The sequence below is a fragment of the Enhydra lutris genome, unplaced genomic scaffold (assembly GCF_002288905.1).
Source record: "Enhydra lutris kenyoni isolate GAN:26980312 unplaced genomic scaffold, ASM228890v2 scaffoldscaffold55, whole genome shotgun sequence".
Classification (NCBI taxonomy): Eukaryota; Metazoa; Chordata; class Mammalia; order Carnivora; family Mustelidae; genus Enhydra; species Enhydra lutris.
In genome coordinates, this window is record NW_019154139.1 from 11,655,733 (window position 1) to 11,678,816 (window position 23,084).

A 23,084-nucleotide genomic window follows, 5' to 3' on the forward strand; every position below is an offset into this window, starting at 1 on the left:
GTTTTGTTTTTTCAAACCAGACCCTGACCCAGGGATGTGAGTACAGTGGTTTATCGGGCTCGTGATCCCAGGAAGCACAGTGAGGCCGTGGGGAAGGAAGACACGGAAGGAAGAGAGGAAAAGGTACATTGATGAACAAGTCAACATTGTGGGCAACTGGGGCTCACTCCCATTGTGGGTTCTTTGAGGGATTATGTAGAAATGCCTCAAAATTGTCCTACCAAGAGGCGGGGAGGATGGGAACTTTAGACACCAACTTCTGTTCCTCCTTGGGTCGGGGGTGTCCCTGGGGTTGCTCCTGGAAATCCTGGGTCCACGAGGTAGCCATGCTCCTGCAGCCAAAGAAAGCCCTTCTGGCAGGTGCCCCAGTTAGGGAGCAAATAACATGTGTGGAATGTATGGGAACTGTCTGCAGATCCCACAGGTGACTTTTGTGGCCAAAGGGATGTTTTTATGGCAGCAACAGCATCTGCTACTTCTCCGTGGCCTTTGGGTGCAGATTGGGGAAAAGGAATCCCATGTCTTCATTTTCCCCTAGGGAGAAGGAGTATAGCAATTATATTCTCATTAAAACATATTTATTGCTTCTCCCTTCAGGAGGATTAAACATCCCCACGCTATTGAGGGCAGGCTTGGCCATGTAACTTGCTTTGGTCGATGGACTAAGAAGAGAATACAGGTGTGCCTCCCCTTTCACGTGGCCCATGGCCCTCCCTCTCTTCCCTCTGCCACAGACCAGTAATGACCAAGACACAGACCAGCCTATCGTCCTGGGTCCCAGAGCAAAGACGATATGGCAGCCAGTCCAGAATGGATATGGGAACAAGAAATCGCGGTGGTTGTAAGCCACTGCCTTAGCCGACTAGTAGAAGGAGTGATTTATCTGATTGGGGATTGGGGGAAGAAAAACTGGACATAGGCTTGGCTCAGCTCCTTTCTTATTCTTTCTGTAGATCTGCTTCTGCCTGAGAGCAGGGGTTTCTGGTTAGCTCTCTGCACTGCAGCCAGTGCCCTGTCCCTGCGGGGGCAGCTGCTGGTTTTCCATCTGTGTCAGTGGCCGTCATCTCTGCCCCCCATCCCCAAAAGGCTTTCTCCAACTTACTGGCTTTTGCCTGCCTCACACTGTGGCTTTTTTCATGTTCGGCTTCATGCTCTGTGTTAACATGAGTAACAAACAGCAATGGCAACTTCACTTGTGTGTTTACTTTGTGACTATGCAGACGGCAACATTACAGGGGTTCTGGCTGATAAGCATTGGGTTAAGTCACAAAAGAGGGAAATGGGAGAGGTACATGCCTATTTCTACCTTGCCTTTCATTATTTTTTTCCTTTTCTTCTCTTTTCTTCATTTCTGTCTCCTTTGCTCTTCCCCATAAAACCCAAGAAAGTCAATGTTCTGGGCTTAATTGGAGTCGATAGGTTAATGGATATTTTATTCATTCAATCATTACTTACCAAGCATCTGAGTATGGCAGGTAGTATGACAGTATGACAGGGATTTGAGATGTCTTTCCTGTTCCTTTCCCATCACTCTCTTTTGACATCAGGTTTTGAATGTTGTCCAAAGGTAATACTTAGCACTGTTTTCCGAATTGGTGTCATTTTATGCACCTTCGGCTTCATAGGCTCTCATCAGAACGGTTAATGCTTCTGATGCCCATTCTCTGATCTTTAATCCATTGATTATGAGATAGAACACTATTTAGGTATTTTCTCAGAGCAAGTAGTATAACTCGCTAGAAAATATACACGCACGACCTAAACCTCAGTGGCTTAACACAGTTCAGTTTCATTTCTTGTCTGTTGCCGGTGGGACAGCCTCTTATGTAAGTAGCTCTCCTCCAGTCGAAGACTCAGGCCCCAGGCTCCTTCCCTTTTAGAGCATCACTGTCTTTAGTTGGTGGTCTTCACAGCTGCTGCAGAGCGGGAAAGAGGGCCCGAGGGTCGTCTGGGATGTTTCCAGGGGCCAGGGCTATAAGTGGCCTCCTTCACTTTGACCCATATATAGTCACACATTGCCATCCCTACAGAAGGGGACACTGGGAAACTCTCCTTTTGTCGGCAGGAGAAGGAAACCATGCACAGATGGTCTTTGCCTCCGAAACGTTAGCTCACATTCTCTCTTCCCCCTCTGGCAGGTACTTCCACTATTTCCAACCTCCCTTCCTTTCAGGAGTAAAGCTGTTACGGTGGAACTGTAGAGAGAGAGAAGAGTCAGGACCGACCTTTTGAATTTCACAATAGACTTTGGAAACACATGGTTTGAGAGAAAAGCCTCTGTATTTCGAAAGACTGGTCTTTGAACTCCCATAGTCTAACCCCTCCGTGACTCTGGTCATGCCATCGATGCCCCACACCACCTAGAGATTTTTCCCAGAATCAGAATTAGCTGGGACCTGCCTGGCCTCCCATCCCAAGAGAACAGATGTGGCAAAGGCTGAGGAGAGACACAGGCGAGCTGCCGAGGGGAACAGACCTGGGCCTCTGGAGGGTCCCAGTCTCCTGCCTCCTCCTCGAAGGAGTCCCAGGGAGGGGATGGGGGACAAAGAGCTCCAGATGGGTGGGACATCTGTAGGGAGAGGAGCTCTGTTCCTCCCATACCCACCAGAGGCCCTGGAGGGGACACGGATGCAGCAAGGACACGAAAAGCGGTGGTGCCTCCTCAGTGTGCCTACAGAGTGGGGGCCAGAAACAGCCTCTCAGAGATTCCCAAGGCCCCAGAGCGGTGTGGGAGTAGAGTTTTCCGTGACCTTGGCAGAGGTGCAAGGCCTAACACAGAGCCTTTCCTGGAGACACCGTGGGTAAGCTGCACTCTGGTAGGCAGGGCAGCTCAGTGGAGGTCCCCCAGATCAATGTCAATGCCAGACAGGGTCCCGGAGGAAGATGCCGAAGCAGGTGCCCACAGAGACTGTGAAAACCTGATGCCTTCATGCAGTAGAGGGCGGGGAGCTTACGTCCATGTAGAATGCAGGATCATGACAGTTAAGTTCTGTTTCAGTGAACAAAAAAGTTAAACTTTTTTGGTGCCCTCTTCCTTGCAAGATTTGTACCCACCCACACTAAAACACCCTAAAATGTCCATAAAGACATAGGGAGACATGGGAGAGGGACAGGGGACTTGGAGTAGGGGGACCTTTGGCAGCAAACATCCTGTGTGACCTTGAGTCTGCCCTTGTACCTCTCTGGATCTCAGTGTTCTCATCTGTAAAATGAGATATAATACTACTTGTGTTCGCAGATGTGCTGTGAAGATTAAATCCAAAAAGAAAAAGAAAGAAAGAAAGAAAGAAAAAAGAGAGAACCCCAGCCCATGTCAGGGGCTCTGTGGATATCTGAACTTTCCCTGTCTTTCCCTTCTGAGGTCATTTCCAAGCCTAAACGCCACACATCTCCGTGGGAAAGATGGATGCATGAGGTTATATATGTACCGGGGCCTGGAAAATAAAAGAAAATGCCTTCCCCTGCTCTGTAAGGAAGCAATAAAGACCTGGGACAAGGCACAAAATAGACAACGAAAGCCCGACTTGAGGGTGGGGTGGGGGTCGGGGTAGGGTGAGCGCGGTGACTTCACTAAATGAAGAACAACAACTCAATACCCTGCTATCATCCTTCATCAAACTACAGAAATAGAAACCAGACAAACACATTATGTGAAGGGCAAAAGGGTTGGCAAGGTTCTGGCCTATAGGAAAAACCCAGGTTCAATAATGCCACCAGCGGAGGGAGGTAGGGAAGTGAGGTCAAAGTCAATAACGGGGTTTGTGTTGGAAAGGCTGGTTTGATAGTCCTAATGAGGCTTGAGGATCACACGTTCCTCTTTTGCTGAACTCAGTTTCTCATTAGGCTCTGTGTCTGCTCCCGGATCAGCCAGCCACATGGCAGGGACTGCTTTCACTTCCTCTGGCCGAGGAATTATCAAGGGTATTCTCCGCCTTTCTTTTTTGGGAAAAGAAAGCTTTGGAGTAGAAAATGCTCTCTTCTATTTATATCTACCCTTCTCTCTCTGATTAGAGAGATGATAAATTTTGGGGAAGAAGTCAGGCCCCAAGCTCTGTCTTTATTTAGAAGAGGGCATGGTGAAGACAGCACTTTCTAAGAGGATCTGCTTTGCTCTGGGTCTCTTTTTCTGTTCTTCCAGGGGCGATCTGAGCGCGAGGGCTGAGTTTTTGAATATTTGTGCCAAGCTTTGTGCTCAGTGCTAGGGACACAGAAATGGAGTAAGGGATTTAGAAAAGGCTCATATTCTGGGGCACCTGGGTGGCTCAGTGGGTTAAGCCTCTGCCTTTGGCTCAGGTCGTGGTCTCAGGGTCCTGGGATCGGGCCCACATGGGGCTCTCTGCTAGGCAGGGAGCCTGTTTCCCCCCTCTCCCTGCCTCTCTGCCTACTTGTGATCTCTCTCTCTCTCTCTGTCAAATAAATAAATAAATAAATAAATAAATAAATAAAATCTTAAAAAAGAAAGAAGGAAAGAAAGAAAAGGCTCATATTCTCAAAGAGTTTACAAATAGAGAGATTGATGCCCCCAGCTTGTCTGATTGATGGCTGTCGGTTACCAGAGTACTAGGTTAACAATAACTGGCATTTGATTAGATCTTCCATAAGACGTATTACCGGAGTCCCCCCTCATGCCCCGGGGATACTTTCCACGACCCTCTAGTGGATGCCTGAAACTGCGGAGAATACCGAACCCTCTATATACTATGCTTTTTTTTTTTTTTCCTATTTGTACTTATCTACAACAAAGTTTAATTTATAAATTAGTCACAGTAAGAGATTAACAACAACAATAATAAAATAAAACAGTTATAACAATAACTGTAATACAAGTTATAGGAATGTAGTCTCTCTCTCTAGTTCTCTCAAAATATCTTGGTGTCCTCTACTCACCCTTCTTCTTGTGGTGATGGGAATGACAAAAGGCCACCGCGATGAGACGAAGTGTGTTGAAGGATGAATGGTGCACGTGTTGTCATGGAGCATCAGGCTACTGTGACCTTCCAGCAGCTTCTCAGAAAGGGGACCATCTGCTTCCAGGCCATGAGGACCTGAACTGGGGGAAAGCAAAACCATGGATAAGTGGGGACTACTGCCTTTCCCGTGGCCCCATGATAGCCCTGTGGTGAGGTGTTCGGGTACCCTCTTAGCTCTTCCAGTCTCCGTTTGAGGACCACAGCCAGAACTGGTTCCAGAACTGGTTCCAGAACTGGTTCCAGTCCCAGTGATCTGACCCCAACTTCAGTGCTAGGACCTCCTGGCAGAGTGTTTCTCCTGGTAAACGGTACTGCATCCCTCCCAAGCCGTTGCAGGCACAAAAGAATTTCCCCACTTTTGATCAGAACCCGTATCCTGGGAAACTCCTCCTCACTTTTAAAGACCTACAGGAAACACAACATTCTCGGTGAAGCTTGTCCTAGCTGCCTTAGGCAGGCGGAGTTCCATCTTCTCATATGCTCCTAGAGATGCTGGCACATAGAGTAATCATATTAATAAGGATAATAGGAGTAATAATAGAAGTAAGAAGGTTTAAGTTACCATTTGCTGAGTGTATCTATGAGCCAGGTGTCCTGTTAAGTGCTTTGCATGCATTATTTAATGCTCAGAAGAACCCTAGGGGGAGGTACTATTATTACTCTCAGTTTATAGGTTATATGAATTAGGTGTTAAGTTTGGCTGCAGGTAGAAACCTGTTCACAGTGGCTTAACCAAACAGGAACTTATTTTTGCTCAAATAACATAAATGGGAAGTAGATGGGTAAGGCTGCTATGGTGGTTCTATAATACGATTCTTAGCATGTAGCTTTTGTCACTGTGGAAACAAGAGATCTGCTGTTTCCCAATCTGTGTTCCAGGCAGGAGGAAGGGCAGATAGCAAATGATGAAGGGCAAAGAGCCTCTTCTTCCTGGGGTTTTGTCTTATTAGTTGGGAAGGGAATGTTGTCGCTAACCTACATCTTGCTGGCCAGATCTGTGTTGTGTGGCCACACTTAGCTACCAGGGAACCCGAGAATTCTGCATTTTTTTTTTCCTCTTAAAGCTGGGCAGGTTTCTGTTCTGAGCAAAGCTGGAGTCCTGCCAGTAAGAAAGAAGAGGATATTGGATTAGAAACTACCCATGCTTGTCACACAAATGAAGAAAGTAGGCATCAGAGACGCTCAGGGTCTTGTCCAAGGTCAAATATGTGGCCAAGGCAGATTCCAACCCATGTCTGCTTGATGCCAGAGGCTATATCCTTAACTGCTATGAGAGATGACCTCCTTAGCATGGTGTGTTGCCATTGTCTTTTTATTTGTTCATCCCTTCTTCCCTAGCCTGGGAGCTCCTTGGTACCAGGAATCAATTCTACTCCCCTTGGTATCTTAGACTCTTGCCCATAGTTTGTTAAGTGGATAAATGAATAAATGTTAGGACTTCAGTAGTTTCTGCAGTTAAAAATTCTTTCTAGAGGGCGCCTGGGTGGCTCAGTTGGTTGAGCAACTGCCTTCAGCTCAGGTCATGATCCCGGACTTCCAGGATCGAGTCCCACATTGGGCTCCCAGCTCCTTGCGGAGTCTGCTTCTCCCTCTGACCCTCTCCTCTCTCATGCTCTCTCTCACTCATTCTCCCTCAAATAAATAAATAAAATCTTTAAAAAAATTTTTTTCTAGGAAAATGTTCTTTAATTGTCCTCTTCGAAGCTCTGTAATGTTTTCTAGTCTGTATCCAGACAGGTAGCTGTAGATGTGATATGCAAGAAAGAATCTGGTCTCTGTGTCACCATGGGTGCCTCTGGCCTCTTCCACTAGTTACAGGCTTCTAGTCTCTCTCTCCCTAAATGCTTCATGCTTCTATACAGGGCAGGGTCCAATTTCTCTTTGTTCTGCCTGGTCATTCAAACATTCCTATACTATATCACTCTATTTCTTAGGGGCAGGTGCACTACTTGAATAACACTGATTTGAGTCACAAGTAGCTCCAATCCCAAATCTCATTTCTTGCTGGGTCATGGAGCAGGCCAGGAAGGACCTAGCTAGCATCATTTAGATTCCAGTATGTTGGCAAGGCAGGTAGGGACAGGAGGATAATTTTTAAGATACCAGTTTGGAAGGTAAAATTTTCAGAAAGCTCACCACTGATGTCCCTAGGTTTAAAAAAAAAAAATCGTTGTTCCACAGCCTCACAAGGAAATATCCTGGTTTTTCTTCAAAGCCATAATGCTTGGTTGGATGGGTTCAAGCCCCCTCAGCTGTGGGGGCGCTGCCAGCAGGGACCCCTGACTTAAGTTGTGGTTGCCTAATTCAGCTCAAGAAGCTTACAGGCATTTATACTTCCAACTTAATGGAATCCTGAATATTGCCCAAGTAGCAGTATTAAGAGATGCTAGGCTTCTCCTTCCAGCCCTATGGGCCCCTGGCCGGTAGCTTACAATCACTAAACAAATTGGATGATAAATATTTACTACTTGTTAAGCAGTCGCTATATGTCAGGGGCTATGCTAAGTGCATTATTTTGTCTCATTTAATCCTTAGAAAAACACTGTGACTGCTGTTGTCATCTTACAAACAAGGAATATAAGGCTTAGTGAAAATAAATGATTTGCCCAACACTGAGGGGTGATTTGGGGAACTCTGAACTCTGTCTGCCTATCTTAATCTCTAGCAGCCACACTGAGGTCATCTGATGTAAATTTAAAAACCAATAGTAGTGATACTGACAGTCTTTGATCTTGATAATCAACTTTTTTCACTCTCATTTAAAACGTGAATAAAATGACCATGGTAATAGTAATAATAATAATTAACATTTATTGAGGACTCACTGTTGGGCAATTTGTTTGAAGTTCTTAGTATGTGATAACTCCTTTAAGCGTCACAACAATCCCTTCAGGGAGGTACAATTATTATTTTTTTAAAGACTTTATCAGGGAGAGAGAGAGCACACAAACAGGGGGAGCAGCAGGCAGAGGGAGAAGCTTCCTGCTCAGCAGGGAGCCTGACTCAGGACTCCATCCCAGGACCCTTGGATCATGACCTGAGCCGAAGGCAGATGCTTAACCGACTGAGCCACCCATGCATCTCAGGGAGATACTATTATTATCTTGATTTTTTTTTTTTTAGATTTTATTTATTTATTTGACAGAGAGAGAGAGAGATCACAAGTAGGCAGAGAGGCAGAGCTGCTGAGCAGAGAGCCTGATATGGGGCTCAATCCCAGGACTCTGAGATCACGACCTGAGCTGAAAGCAGAGGCTTAACCCACTGAGCCACCCAGGTGCCCCTATCTTGATTTTTATATGAAGAAAGTGAGGCATAGAGAGGAAAGGAAGGTTTTACAAGGCAAATGAGACTTGCAAATGGCAGAGCTAAAACTTGGTTATTTTTATTTATCTATAACACAGCTTAGATTTTAAAAAATGTGCTCAGCTTCAAGGCAATCCCTTCAGTCTTGCCTTCCAAGCAGTGTGCGGGCCCTAAATCCTTTCTGTATAGGAATTCTTCTGTCATCACTAGCTCAACATTACATGGGTAGTAGGTGGTAAAGCTTGGGTTCAAATTTGTGTTGGTCTGACTCCAAAGCAAGGATCTTTACCACTGTACTATTATAGCACTAGCCAGGTTAAACCCCAGTTCAAAGGACAAATCATAGACCCATCTGGAAATGACCTTAGAAATCATCTAAGCCAGGGTTTCTCAACCTCAGCATTATTGACATTTTGGGCTGGATAACTGTTGTGGGGACTCTCCTGTTCATAGCAGGATGTTGGACAACGTTCCTGGCCTCTACCCACCAGATGCCAGATTTACCCCCCATCCCCCTCCCAGCTTTAACAAACAAATATGTCTCCAGATGTTGACAAACATCCTGGGGGAGAGAGGAAGGGGAAAATTGCCCTGGTTGCCAACCACCGATCTAAACCAGCTCCTCATTTTCCAAACGATGGAGCAGGGGTCCAGAGAGAAGTCATTTGGTCAAGCTGGGTAGCAGAATCCAGGTCATTCACACAGCATCACCATATCCCTGTAATGTACACAGCATACATGGAACTCAGAGGAGGTAGATGCACTCTTGGTGCTTACAGTCTGGTAGGAGAAAACCTACTGCGGCACATATATCTCCAGCTGCAGGACGTCGAGAAGCGACAAAGTGCTGCACAGGCAGCAAGGTGCAGAAAATATGATATGGTGTACTGAGCTCTGGACCTAACACTTTTTAGGGGCAGTACTTAACCAAGTTTCAGGTTCATGTTCATCATCAATGAAACCGAGATCATGGTATTTAATCTGCCTACACCAACAACTTCAGAAGGGGGTCTGTGAACGCTTTGTGCGAACTGTAAAGCTCTTAAAGCATCAGGTGTTATTACCATGATTAGGAATGCGGTAATAATTATGATTAGTCTTTCAGAACCGGGGACAGCCGTGTAGTGGTGGCTTCATTCCTGGACCTTTCAAGTCGAGGTCCCCTTTCTTCTGCGAGAAGAGGAGCAGGCTAAGAACCTTCCACGGCGCCGCTTTCCTTGCCTGGAACCCTCGCGGCCACCTGAGCGAACTCGGGTCGCAGCTACGCACCACTGGCCCTCCCTAGCCCTTAGGCCTCTCAAGCTCCGCCCGCCCTGGGCTGTGGCCCCGCCCCGAAAACGCAAACTCCGCCTCCTCCGCGCGGGCCGGCACTCCGGCGGCGCGGAGCCTCCAGGACAAGCCCTCGGCCGGGCCGGAGATTCCCGAACTCCCCCGATCTCTTCCCGGCCTCCCTCGGACGCCCGGAGCGGAGGCGGCGGAGATTGCCGAGGGGCGCTGGCCCCGCCCCCGCCCCGCCACGGCCGCCCGCGCGGGTTGGAGTTCCAGATCCCGGTCCCTCCCTCCTCCTTTCTCTCCGCCCGCCTTCCCGGGGCTGCCACAGTGGCTGGTCGGAGGCTCCCGGCCAGTCAGCTCGTTCCGGCCCCGGGCCCCTCCTCCCCCACCCCCCAAACAAACAGCCCTCCCCACGCCTCGGGAGCCCGGACCGCCCCCTTCCTCCCTCGGCCCGGCGTGTGGCGAGGGACAGTGTGAAGGAGCGAGCGCGGGCCGGCGGGCGAGCTCCGTGAGTGCGAGAGGCGGGGCGCGCGGCGGGCCGGGCCGGGCCGGGGTCGCGTGTGCGCGTGGGGGCGCGAGCGAGTGCCCGTCGCGACCCGCCGGCCGCCGCGAGTGAGCCGCCGGCGAGGGACGAGCGGCCACCGCCAGCCGCCGAGGGGCGCCGGGCCCGCGCGCGCGCACGCACGCACGCACGCGGGGGCGGGGGCAGGCGCGCGCCCGCCTGTCGCGACAGTCGGGGCCGAGGCCCAGGGGGAGGTGGCCTGTCGCGGGTCGCCCGGCTCCCGGAGGCGAGGGGGGCGCGGGCGGATGGCGGAAGGCGCCCAGCCGCAGCAGCCGCCTCAGCTCGGGCCCGGCGCCGCTGCCCGGGGGATGAAGCGGGAGTCGGAGCTGGAGCTGCCGGTGCCCGGAGGGGGAGGAGACGGAGCCGAGCCCGGCCTGAGCAAGCGGCCGCGCACCGAGGAGGCGGCGGCCGACGGCGGCGGCGGGATGCAGGTGACCGCGCGGGACGGCGCCCCGTTACGGCGGGGGTGCGGCTCGGGGGCCGCGAGGGCGGCGGGGGTACCGGGGCCGGGAGGGGGAGGGCCTCCGGGGGTCCTGGCTTGGAGGTGGGAGGGGGCCGGTCGGGGCCTGGTGGGGAAGGTGGGGCGGGCTCCCCCGGCTTGGAGGCGAAGAGTGCAGGAGGATCTCTGGGTGTTCAAGAGGGTCCCGATTCCTGGGGGTACGAGGGGCTCGACGCGTGAATAGGTTTTGGTGGGGAAATCGAACATGGTTGAGGCGGGTTCCATTTCTTCAGACCCTTCCTTAGTTCCTTGGGGTGGAGTGGAAGCCGGGAGATCCTGGGTCTGTTGCCCAGAGAGCCTCTGCACTGAGTCGAGGACGGGGCGGGGGGCAGGTGGGGGTAGTGGTGGAGACTTGAATCACACCGTTTTGGCAGCTCTAGACACACGCGGCGATGGGGCAGGGGAGCGGCGTTATAAGGGAGGGAGTGAAAAACGAGAAAACTCCTCGAGAGCCCAAAGGGGATGTGGCTTAGCTTGTGGGTTCAATCAGTTACACAAGGAGTGTGAGAAGTACCAGGAGTTCGGTAGTGGTGTGGGGACACCGTGGTGCTCGGTCTCATTAAGTTTGTGGAGCAATGCTAATGAGTCTGGAGAGAGACACAGGACGGGCCCCTCCTTCCTTTGCCAGTTGCTTCTTACAGGCGGGCCGAGGATGCCGATCCGCTCTTTAATGTCCTGGGGTATAAAAGAAAATTTGTGGGGCTGTTGGGAGACTGGATTCTGAGTTGTGGACTCAAGGATAAGCTGGTTGTTTTGGGTAGGGAATGGGAAAGGTAGTGATGATGTCAGTTGGCTTTGTAGTTTGAAGAAGAGCTGAAACCTTCGGACCTTTTAGGATTTGGTCTCCGTTGGGAGAAGAGTTGCTGTGAAATGGTGGAGCAATTGTTCAGAGACCTGCCTAATTCTCTTAGAATCATAGAATGTTAGAGATAGAGGGGACCAGAGACATCTTCTTTTTCAGGGGTTCTTCACCTGGATAGCCTTGGAAGAGTCTTACGTTGAGTAGTTTACATGCACTTTTTGGTGGTGGTGGGGAAGTCAGTAGCTTTCATCTTTGTGGGTGTTTTTTTTTTTTTAAATTTGTTTTTTTGTTTTTGTTTTTTCTTTTTTGGGAGGGGATTCAAGTCTCCAAATGTTTTAACCACCACATTTTGTAGATGGGGACTCAAAAGTCCAGAGAAGACTAGTGACTTGCCTAAGGCCACCCAGTTAGCTGGTAGCAAAACTAGAACTAGAAGCCTAGTCTTCTAATTCCTATTCCTGTGCTCTCTCCATTACACCACTCTTGGAAATCCCTGCAGTGCTAAAAGACTTCCTGTGCTCCGCTCCCAGCTTTTCAAGGCTCTGCCTGACTTCCTGTGTTAGAGACCGAGCTGTATTTAAGCGTGGCATGTTTGCTGTGCGACTTTGGGTCTCCTTTGCAGAGGCCACTCAGTTACTTGTGTTCATTTGGGTAAAGTGACCCTCTTGCTGTTTATTTTTGAATTCTTTTGTTCTGTTTGTCTGCTCTTGTTCTCCATCAGAACTCTTGTCAGGCAGAGTGATTGTGAGAATTAAAAGCTCAGGGCCATGGAAAAAATATTGAGGAACATGGGGAGACTTCGGGTGATGTGGGTTAACATCAGCTGATCAGAAGAGGTGACTGGAGGTGGGTGCTGGTGAGCACTGTCTGTTTGGTGCCTGGGTAAATCTGTGTATGTCTGTATTCATTCATTGTTTCTGTCAATCATGGTTAACAGACACCCCCCTCTCTTTCCTCTCCTTTCCTCCTGGGGCCCATTATTTGCTGTTGCCTTCAAATTGGCCAAGGATAGTAGTATTTGGAAATGGAGCAGTGTGTAGGGACTTTGGAGTATGCAGAGGAAGGAGTGGATTAGGCCCTTTGGGTGCAGAACTATCCCACAGAGAATCTTCTTCTCACTCTGTGTGTGTGTGTATCTTTATTTTTCAGGTCATGCGTTCTCATTGCTGTAGTTCTGACACACCATGTCACACAGGTGTTCAGATCATCATTGATCTAGCCCCCTGCCTTCAGCTAGCTGTAAGCTTCTGAGAAAATCCCTTCTTTTGGGGCCTCTGATTCCTTAGTTGTAAAATAAAGGGTTTGTATAGGAGGACTTCTAAATCTTCTAAAAAATATAAGAAGTTCCCTGGCCTTAAGGTGCCTGGTATTTCCAGTCTGGGTGGAGAGACAAAAATGGTGAAAAATTAAAAAAAGAGCATGCACTTATGTATATGTGTGTGTGTGTGTGTGTGTGCATGCGCGCGCACGCGTGTGTGGTTTATCTGTGTGAGAGAGAAAGTTCCAGAGAACAGGAACAGAGATACCATGGGGTGGATGCATGTCACAAGTCACTGCATAATTTAGAGCCGAAGTATGCCAAGGATTTGTGCCAATGGGTCCAGAAGAAGGAGATGATCGTTCCTACTGAAATGGTCAAGGAAGGCTTTAGGCAAGGTTGACATTTGTGGTATACTCTGAGTAAAAGAGAAGTAATGCTCCCGAAAAGATAAAATTTAATGCTGGGTGACCCACACCTCGAGTACTTTGCTATATCATTTTGACAACAATGGTAGGATAGTTAATGGTCATTTAACTAATGTTTATTGAGCAGCTGCTATGTGCCAGGCTCTGTTTCACAGTGTAGGAGACATGGCCATATATAAAACAAAGACTCCGCTCTCATGTAACTAATAATCTCATAGAAAGAAACAGTAAAGAAATCAACAACTGTTATTAAGGGGTGGTAAGTGCCAAGAAGCAAAATAAAGCAGGGAGGGGGATGGAGAGTGAGGAAGATGGTTAGGAAAGACCTCTCTGACGGATGACCTTAGAATGAAGTGAAGGGAGGGAATGGACCGTTCACATACTTGAGGGAAAGGGGTTCAGGTAGGGGAACTGTGGGAGCAGAGGCATTGAGAAAGAGGTATACTTGATGTGTCTGAGAGCAGAGGCCAGTGCAGCTGGAGCAGAAGGAGCGGCGGAGAGGCAGATGACTGTGGCAGTGTAGAAATGCCCACGGGCCCTGTGCAAGTAGGCACTTAAAACAGTCTAGAGTAGCCAACTTTTTTAGTATATGGGTTGGTCTTAAAGCACGTTTGTTTGTTTTCCTTATAGCTTAATACAAATGGAGTTTTTCTGAGGTCATAGCTCCTTCTAGGAAGCCTTCCCTGACAACTTTCACACCAGTCAGACTCTCCTCTGGCCTCCTCTTATACGGATGCTTAATTGTACATCATCTTGTGGTGTTCCTTGTTTTATTCATGTTTCCCTAGTGAGACTGTAAGCTTCTAGAAGACAGACACTATATTCTCTTTGTTCTCTTCTTTGTAATACCTGACAGTATTGGGTACAAAATAAACGCACGCTGCCTGTGAAGTTGAAATTTACTTTTCACGAATGATTAAGGGGTTGGAAAAAAAATCAAGAAATTTAGGAGTGAGAGTTTGTTTATGAAAATTCCTCAATCTTCTGAGTGTCAGAGGATTAACTTTTTTTTTTTTTTTTTACAGACAGAAGTCCTTTACTGGGGTTAATTTCCCAAGGCTGCCCACTACCTGGAAGTACAGCTCAAAGCTGTAGATTCCAAAGCTGAACCCTGTTGAGTTATAGTCAGGAAGCTTTTGGAGTAAATCATTACTTCCCAAAGTGGGCATAGAGGACACGAGAGAGTCTGTGGTGCTTCTCTTACAATTCTTCGGCTAAGAAGGAACCGTAGGGGAGTGAGAGGAAGGATTGTGCCTTTCGCTTCATGTGAACAGAAGAGAAGTTAGCACAGCCCTGGAAACAGTATAGAAATAGAGAACCCTGAGCGGGGGAGGAGGGAAGAGCAAATTCAACCTGAAAATTGAAGTATGGTTTGAGAAGTGTAGTTAGTTGTCAAAGAGGGTGCTGGAAATGCTAACCTGGTGAAAAGTGGAATGAGTTACATGTGTAGGTGTGGGCGGTTCATTTCACTGTGAGCAAGTCTGATATGTGTGGAACTTGGGCTTTATAAAACATCCTGGGGAGTCCGTTTCCTTCGGTCAGCTCTTCTAGTGAATGTAAACAATTTGATGATCAAAAATTCAGTTTTTGTGCAACTTTCTAGGAACTTAGCTGCTATATAAATAAGGCAAGGTGCACCTTAATTATGACTTAGAGCTTTCAGCAAAATCCTTTACGGCCGCGAGATGTTGGTATGTGATTATTATATGGCCAGCTTACTGCTTCTGACCATCGAGCCGTGAATCCAGTTTAGTGAAGTGGGTTCGAGTTGTAAATCCAGTTTAGTGAAGCGGGTTCGGCAGTTGTTATTCTGGTAGTAGGAAAGCTTTCTTCCTGGTCTTAGGGCAGAGGTTCCAGGTAGCCTGTGATTTCTATGCATATGCTACAGTTCTTGAAATAGTTTATCTTCCCATTTGCTTGTTCCCGGGTTTCTTTCCTCTTAGGTGCATGTCTCTTTGGATTCTTGTTTGAGTGTTTGGTGCTGATGCTGGACATGGTGCTACTATTTGAGTAGAGCTATAAAAATATTGTGCTTTCCTTTCTAGTAATTTCATGAATGCTGTCTCACAAAAATTAGGGAATTTTTTGTTTCTACTTATCTTAGTCTCCTAGCGCATCATAACAAAATACCAAAGACTGGGTGGCTTAAACAACAGAAATTTATTTCTCACGTTCTCGAGGCTAGAAGTCCCAAGATCAAGGCGCTGGCAGATTCGGTTTCTGCTGAGGAGTTCTCTTTCTGGCTTCTCACTGTGTTCACATGGCCTTTTCTCAGTGTGTGCTCCTGGACAGAGAGAGATCTCTCTTATCCTCTTCTTAGAAGGGGACTAATCCCATCATGGGGGTCCCACCCGTATTATGACCTACACTAAACCTCATCACCTTCCAAAGCCCCCCCGCCCAGTATCATCACCCTATGGGCTAGGGCTTCAACATACTAATTTCGTGGGGAGACAGATGTTCAACGTATAATGCTACCAGAGCTGTAAACAGTGTAGATGGAGAAACTGAGGCACAGTCACTTTAAAAATTACTGATTTTTTTCAAGCCTCACAAGGAAAGCCTGTGAATGTAACACTCGGAATGTCTTTGAGAAGGAGGAGGACGGATCTGAATTCAAAGTAGGTCTATTCTTTAGGGTGACTCACGAGACAAGCCTGAGTTGAATTTGTCTCCCAACTCCCGCTCCCCGTTTTCTAGTCACCTTGTCATGTTTTTCTCTCTCACGCTGACATGTGAACACAACAGAAGCTAACCAGAGATTTAACTTTAATTTTGGTGTAAAACAGACTGGTGCAGACAGGCCTCGAGATTACAGGATTAGGGAGAAAGACGCTTGCTCTTCTACTACGTGTAAACCAGAGTGTTGCCCGCGCAGCATCCGTCTGCCTTCTCTCAGGCCATCAGTTTGATGCCAGGTTTTCACAATTTGTATGACAGTAAAGGCAGTCATTTTAGTGAGTGGCTTTGCTTGAATTTTTGTTGATATGCATTTATAGAGCATAGTAAACGCCTTTATTCTGGTGCCTATGTGCACTCCCTTCAGAGATGGAAGGGAAGAGCATCAGGGATGATGGGAAGGAAATGACAGTAATTGGATGAGTGGGCAGATGGAGCGAGGGCCGGTGAGTGCATTTGGTGTTTTAGGTGGCCCCTAGGAGTATTGAATTTCTTATTCTTCTCCCCTCCAGCCCCAGTACGAGCAGGCGGCTTACATGGCTAAGGTTTCATTATCTAATCCATCACAGATCAGCTTGAATAAACCCATTGGCTGGCGCTGATCTAGTTAGGAGGGTAGTGCAAAGCTGCTTGAGCCAGGATTGGGGCAAATCGGATCAGAACTGCCATGTGAATCCTGGACATATTTCTGTAATTTGGGTGGGTAGAGACGTTTGGAAAATCACTTGTGAGAGAGAGAGAGAGAGAAGAGCAAGTGAACAATCAGCCATGAGTTTTTCAGATGTTGTTGTAGGGACTCCGGGGGGAAAGTGTATGGAAGATTTGATCTATTTCTCTGGGGTATAGCCAAGTTGCTTTGATTATTTGAGTCTGCCTTTTTTTGGGTCACCAATGGTCAGTAGTAATCTTTTTTAGTAGCATTTGGAGATCCCAGTTGTCATCACTTAGTTATGACTATTCTGAGTGAACCATTGGTCTGAGACTGTACGTCATGGGTCCCCTCTCTTAGTTTTTAAAAGGGAGATGTTGTTGTTAGTATTATTACGACCGACCTTAACGTACGTAATTATGTTTGATATCCACGTATACGTCAAGTATGGCGTGGTGAAAGAAACACTGTTTAGAGTTTCTCATTTTGGGTTTGACTCTTGACTCCTCCACTTAGCAGATGAATGACCTTTGGTAGGATGTCTAACATCTGAGCTCCTGATTACACATCTGTGAACTGGGAGAATTAATACATACTCTAATGAGCTGCTGTAATGAGTAACCGAGATGATCTGAAGTGTCTATCATGGAGCCCAGCAGTACCTGTTTATTCCTCGCCTCCCTTATAGGCTGCCGTACAGCGCTCCGCAAGGTCCTGCTAACTGCTTGATGAGCGTGGAGTGGTTAATGTGTTTCCGACTGATGAAGTGTCAGAGTTGGCGACTACTAGAGATGAGCAGTGTGTTGAACTGAATTTGCTCGGCCTCCGGGTGGAGGAGGTGAATGGGCTTTCTAGATAGAGGAGGAGGAGGAAGAGGAGAGGTTAGCTTCTTTGCTAAGCACTGAAAGAGCTAGTGAGTTATCACAGTGCCTGCACCGAGCAGTGGACTTTTCGTGGAACCTGTGGGATCTCCACTGGGAATGTGCATGACAGATGCACTGGCCGTTCGGGTGGTACCCGGGATGCAGGAGTGGTGAGAATGATGGTTGCGTTTCAGATGTTACAAGGTTTGCTAGTTAATATTACATCGAATAGATAACACCTTTTGCTCTCTTTCTGGTTTGTGGAAATTGAGCTGGGATGCCTTTGCCTCTTGTGGTCTGTCCCCAGTCTCTTCAAACCTGCCTGCAAACTACTAAGTCACCCACCTGAAAGAGCTTAATTTTTAAAAACACGTGACAGTTTGTCTTTGACTTATAAAGTCCATTCTCTCTCATTTGGCCTCCTTCTGGCTTGACTTTGGCCTGTCTTTGAAGCCTCATTGAATTTTCTGCGGTCCACCTCTGAGTCTGGGGTATGAAGCTTCTAGTTCCCTTAGCATGCTGTGCCACGTGGGCTCATTCGTACCTCTGTGCCTTTGTTTCTGTTTTTTTTCTACCTGAAATTCCTGCCTCAGCATCTCTCTCTCTCATCCGCAAGGCTCAGTCTTCAGGATCAGTTGGGATACTGACTCCTCTTGGATGCCTTTTGTGTCTGCTCCCATCCCTCCCACATCCTGCCGGTTTCTAAAACATGGTGTCCAAAGCTCTGTTTTAGCACATTTTACTTTACCAAATGGTAAAGTACCAGAGTCTTCCCCTCCACCCCTGCCCAAACTGTGAGATCGAGGGAGCCTTTGGGATCCCTAGGATTTAGCACTGTGCCTGCGCCCCAGTAGTCAAGAAACTAGGATTTTTGTTGAACTGAACTTTGTCTCTCTGCCCCTCAGTAGGGCCTGCAGATGGCTTTAATTGTTTCTCCAGATTTTCCCTGGGGGGTCTGGCCCTTGGTCTGCTTTCCAGCTCGTGTGAAGACTGGGAGCTGTGGGATTTGTGAATGGTACCTGATCTTTCCATTGATATCAGGGTTAAAGGTGAGAAAGGGGTCTTTGAAAACAGAAGCAGGGGTGGAATTTAACTGTTGAATGTGTTGGGTGGGCATGGCAACGTAATGTTTAGTTTCCTGTGCTCAGATATTAATTGAGTGCACGTGTGTATGTGTAAAAAGCGCCTTTGTGATGGTGTGGTTAAGGAGAAGAGAGGACCCACACAAGTAAGGAGCAATTAGAGCTAACCTGTTCCAGTTCATTGGAGCAGTCTGTTGATCTGCCTTTTACAGCGCTGCGGAGAGATGCTGGAGTGTTGCAGTTCAGAGATATTACCATCATCTGGAACTAAGCCCATTTGATCAACGGTGGACCTTAACCTTTCCCTTCCCAACGAATGAATTTCATAAGCTATTATAGCTTCTTTTGTGGCCACAGGAAAAATACCAACTGAGACACCTCACAAAATGCAGGCTGTTTTCCAGATCACCCATTGGATGTGCTTGAAAATGAGGAAGCTTGATGGAGTTCCTTTAAACCGCAACCTTGGAAATAGATTCATAGATGTATTTTACAGGACTCGTCCCGCCCGTCCCTTGTTCTCCCTGTCTCCTTCCCTCTCAGCTTCTGATTTCTGCTGCTCTATAATCCTAGTCTCTTCTCTCTAACCTTGAGACTTCCCTTACTTCTTCAGTCGGGGCCCCTTTCCAGGCAACCAGATGGACTTTGTAATGCCTTTGGCTTTTTGGGTTCTGAATGAAAAAAGCAGATTCTAAGATGGGAACGAGAGAGACAGCAACCAGTAATAATATCACTTCCTTCTGATGTGTCCTGCACATACGTGGCATCTAGAAATTTCCGCTGAGGATTCAAGGCACGGGACACATGATAAATACCACTTATAAAAGAGATGACAATTTTGAATTGCTAAATGATAATGGTTGAATAACTGCTTAGAAACCCGTTTTCCCCAGGGTGGAAACAGCCTTTGAAGTTTAGACTTCCCATAATGCTTGGGTGTGTTCAGCCATAATACTTGGGTTTTTTAGGGACCTAAGTCTTCAGATAATACCTTGGTATGTGGGATTTTTCCCATGGGATGGCTGGTTCCTTGGTTTTTCCTTTGCTGAGGAAAAGAAACTTTGCACTGAGTATTGGATGTTTCATTCCAGGCATGTGGTTTCTGAGGAGGCATACTGTTTATTTTTCTTTTTGGCTGAATCGACTTTGTCGGATCCTAATCGTAAATATCACGGCAAGGCATGATTTATCATTAAGGGTAGGCAGGGTTGCTGTGGGACTCTCTTAGGGATGGGATTTTGCAAGGCCGGGGGCGGAAACTGTCCTAGTGGAACTAGAGGAAGAGCAGACCTGGTTGGGGGCACTCCGGGCTTTGAGTGTGAGCTCCAGCTACTGCCCGAGTTGGAACACTTTGGGAACAGAGGCTCATGGGAAGTTCTTCCATTTGCCTTATTTTGAGCAGCTTTTTCCTCGCACATTGGCAGCTGTCTGGAGGAGGGGACGTTAATTGCTGTCCGCCAGAACGATTTCTAAAACGGACCTATATGGAATTCATTTAGGGACTTATTTCAGGAGTATGTGGTTTGTCCTGAGTCAGGAGGACTTTGGTTCCATTTTCCTGGAAGTCGCCGGGCTTCATGAGCCTGCGCTATTTATCTTGGACAGTTAGGCCAGAAGAAAAGCAGCTGCACAGTGGGTCCTTGTTGCGTGGAGCTTAGTTTCCTAGGTCATCCTCTCGGGGGTTTTTATACAGTTACATTTACAGCCTTAAGTTTTCTTTTCCTTTTTTTTTTTTTTTTTTCCTTCTGCAGTTCAGTATGCCACAAACATTCTGAGGAGGGTGGGTCATGATTCTGGGTTAAGAAAAAGTAAAATAATTTTGGGTAAAAAGCAGGAATTGTTGAGCTCCCTCTCCCCTCTTTTCTTACTCCCCTTTCCACCTCCAGTCCTTTGCAAAAGTGTCTGCAAATGAGGTCGCTTATCCCCTCCTCAGACTGTCTTGTCCCCTGATGCGCTGAATCTGTGGCTTTGACAGCTTTCACCTGCTGTTTCTTGGTTTCCAGGGGATGGGATTGTGGGATTGTGCCATTTCAAAGCAAAACCTGGCAGAATTGGAAGATGTTTTGTGGTGGCTCCCAGCGCCCACAAAGCTTAAACTCATTGGTTTGCACCTCATACAGACTTGCAGGAACACTGTCCCTGTCACTAGCCGGCACAATGGGTTTGAGGACTTTGCTGGAACTTCAGGAAGTCTCCACAATGGCTCCCTCTCACAGTGGGAGCGTTGGCAGGGCTTACCGGGAGTTGGTAGGGCCTGTTCTGAGAGCGCGCCTCTGGTCTTAACGCTCCTGTGTGTCTGTGAGAAAGGCAGGGCAGACTTGCTTGAAGAATGGGGAGAGGTGCTATGCAGCTGTCACAGATGTGGGGCCATTTTATACACGTCGGCCTGTGCCATCCTGACCTGAACGGTTTACCGTGTGTTCTGGGTGTTGTATTCGTACTTGAAGCCGTGGTCTGACTCCTGACTTTGAATAAGCTGATTTGGTTGATTTTGATATCATCCTGGACTTTGAGTGATGCTGGTCATATTTAGAAGGTCCGTGTGGCAGCTTAGAAGTTGCTGTTTCTGTTGGCAAGCCCCTCCCCAGCCCCAGGTGCTACTCATACGTGTTATAGACGCATTTTTTTGGTCCCTCTGCTTGGTGTTACAGGTCTCTAGCTGCTTGTTTTGATTCCAAAAATTTGATTCCCCATTTTTGCTGTAACGTTTTGGCTTTGATCTGGCTGTGTTTTACAGTGTTGGAGATCAATTGGTTAATTTTGGCATTTTGCATACATACAGCAGAAGTCTTTCAGAAAGGTGCTTATCACACACCATTAGCGATTTTTGTCAGCTGTGTAAAAATGCTGCGATTAACAGATACCCGAGTATCTGTGTGTATGTGCAGTTTTCCTTTATGCTTACTTTGCATTTCTTTTTCTCTCTAGGAGTAGTTCGGAGTAAGTGTTATCCTTTGCTTTTTAATCCTGGCCTGTTTCAGGAAACTTCTGTGTTTGATTTTCTTGGGCTTTTGTGAGGATCATTTATCCTTATTGGATTTGAGCTTCACGATGAATTGTTTTTTCAGTGTTAGTTTTAGGTAAATAGTACATGCTCGTTTGGTTTAGTGGTATCCCAGAGTCTGAACAAACCCTAAACAATTTGTCAGCCATACTTCAGTTAAAAAAAAAAAGTATCAGTTCCAATACAAGAGAAACGCCTGACTGGTCCAGCATCCTGTTTCAGGTGAGGAAATTGTTTAATTCAGTGTCCCAGGCTATTCCATCGATGGCTCTTTGAGAAAGGAGAATAGGTGTCATTCTGCTGAGAAAAGAAAAATCAAATAACTTTGGAATAGAGTTAAACAAAATTTGAACAAAATTTGAAACAAAATAGAGTTAAACAAAATTTGAAAATTTGAAACTATCACATATTACTTCATAAGCAGATGTAACCCTACATTTATAAAAATGTATTTAGTGAAGCATCTGTCCCCAGGTGCCCTGTACCCCTTCACTAAACAACTAACCCCCCTTTTTTGTTTCTTGTGTTATCTTCTCCTTTTTTCCCACAGACACCAGCAAAATGGTGCCTTTGCATACTGCTATTTTCAGTGACTATATCAGAAGGCAATTTTTGTTTTTTAAGATTTTTTTAAAAATTATTTCTATTTTTATTTTTTTATCTTTGGATTTTCTTATTTTTAAGTAATCTCTACACCCAGCGTGGGGCTGTTCGAACTCACAACCTTGAGATCAAGAGTCGCAAGCCATACTGACAGAGCTAGCCAGATACCCGAAGGTTAATTTTTTTTTTTTAAGATCTTTTTTATTTGACAGGTAGAGATCACAAGTAGGCAGAGTAGCAGGCAGGGGCGGGGGGGAAGCAGGCTCCCTGCTGAGCAGAGAGCCCGATGCGGGGCTCGATCCCAGGACCCTGAGATCATGACCCGAGCGGAAGGCAGAGGCTTAACCCACTGAGCCACCCAGGTGCCCCGATTTTTTTTTTTTTTTAATGTAATAAGGTCTCCTGATGTTTTCAGGAACTGGTTCTGCTGTGCATGCGCACACGCGCGTGCGTGTGTCCCCTGCTTAGAAAAGCTTTTCCTGCTCCAAGGTTATAAAACAGAGAACAGGCTGCCAGGCAGAGCTGAGTTGGAGCCTTAGCTTTTCCGTAGCACAGTTGTGTGATCTTGGCGAAGTTATTTAACCTTTCTAAGCCTCAGCTTCTTCCCTTGTAAAATATATTCTGTAAGAATTGAAGGAGATGATATATAGAATGTGCTTATTCAGGGCCTGACACATAATAGGTGTTCAGTATATAATAGCCATATTTGTTGTAATTATCAAGCCTTATTTTTTTGTACCCCAGTTTTTTTTAAAGTTTATTTTTTTAGAGAGAGCACGAGCATGGGGGGACGGGGTTGAAGGAGAACGAGAGAGAATCTCAGACCCTGAGAGGAACATGGAGCTGGACATGGGGCTCAGCCCCAGGACCCTGAGATTATTATCTGAGCCAAAATCAAGAGTTGGATGCTTAACCGACTGAGCCACCCAGATGCCCCTTGACTTCTTCTTCTTCTTCTTCTTTTTTTTTTTTTTTAATTTTATTTATTTATTTGACAGACAGAGATTACAGTTAGGCAGAGAGGCAGGCAGAGAGAGAGGAAGGGAAGCAGGCTCCCCACTGAACAGAGAGCCCGATGCGGGGCTCGATCCCAGGACGCCGGGATCA

General features: G+C 47.1%; 1 protein-coding gene across 1 annotated transcript in view; it reads left to right on the plus strand.

Annotated features, from left to right (window-relative positions):
• The first annotated feature begins 10,266 nt into the window (after window positions 1-10,266).
• The window catches only part of LOC111157519 (RNA binding fox-1 homolog 2), a 266,387-nt gene continuing 253,569 nt past the window's right edge, over window positions 10,267-23,084 (plus strand). The window contains exon 1 of the mRNA XM_022518998.1: window positions 10,267-10,541. Coding sequence (XP_022374706.1) covers window positions 10,356-10,541 — 186 coding nt within the window. The 5' untranslated portion in view covers window positions 10,267-10,355. The remainder of the gene's footprint in view (window positions 10,542-23,084) is intronic.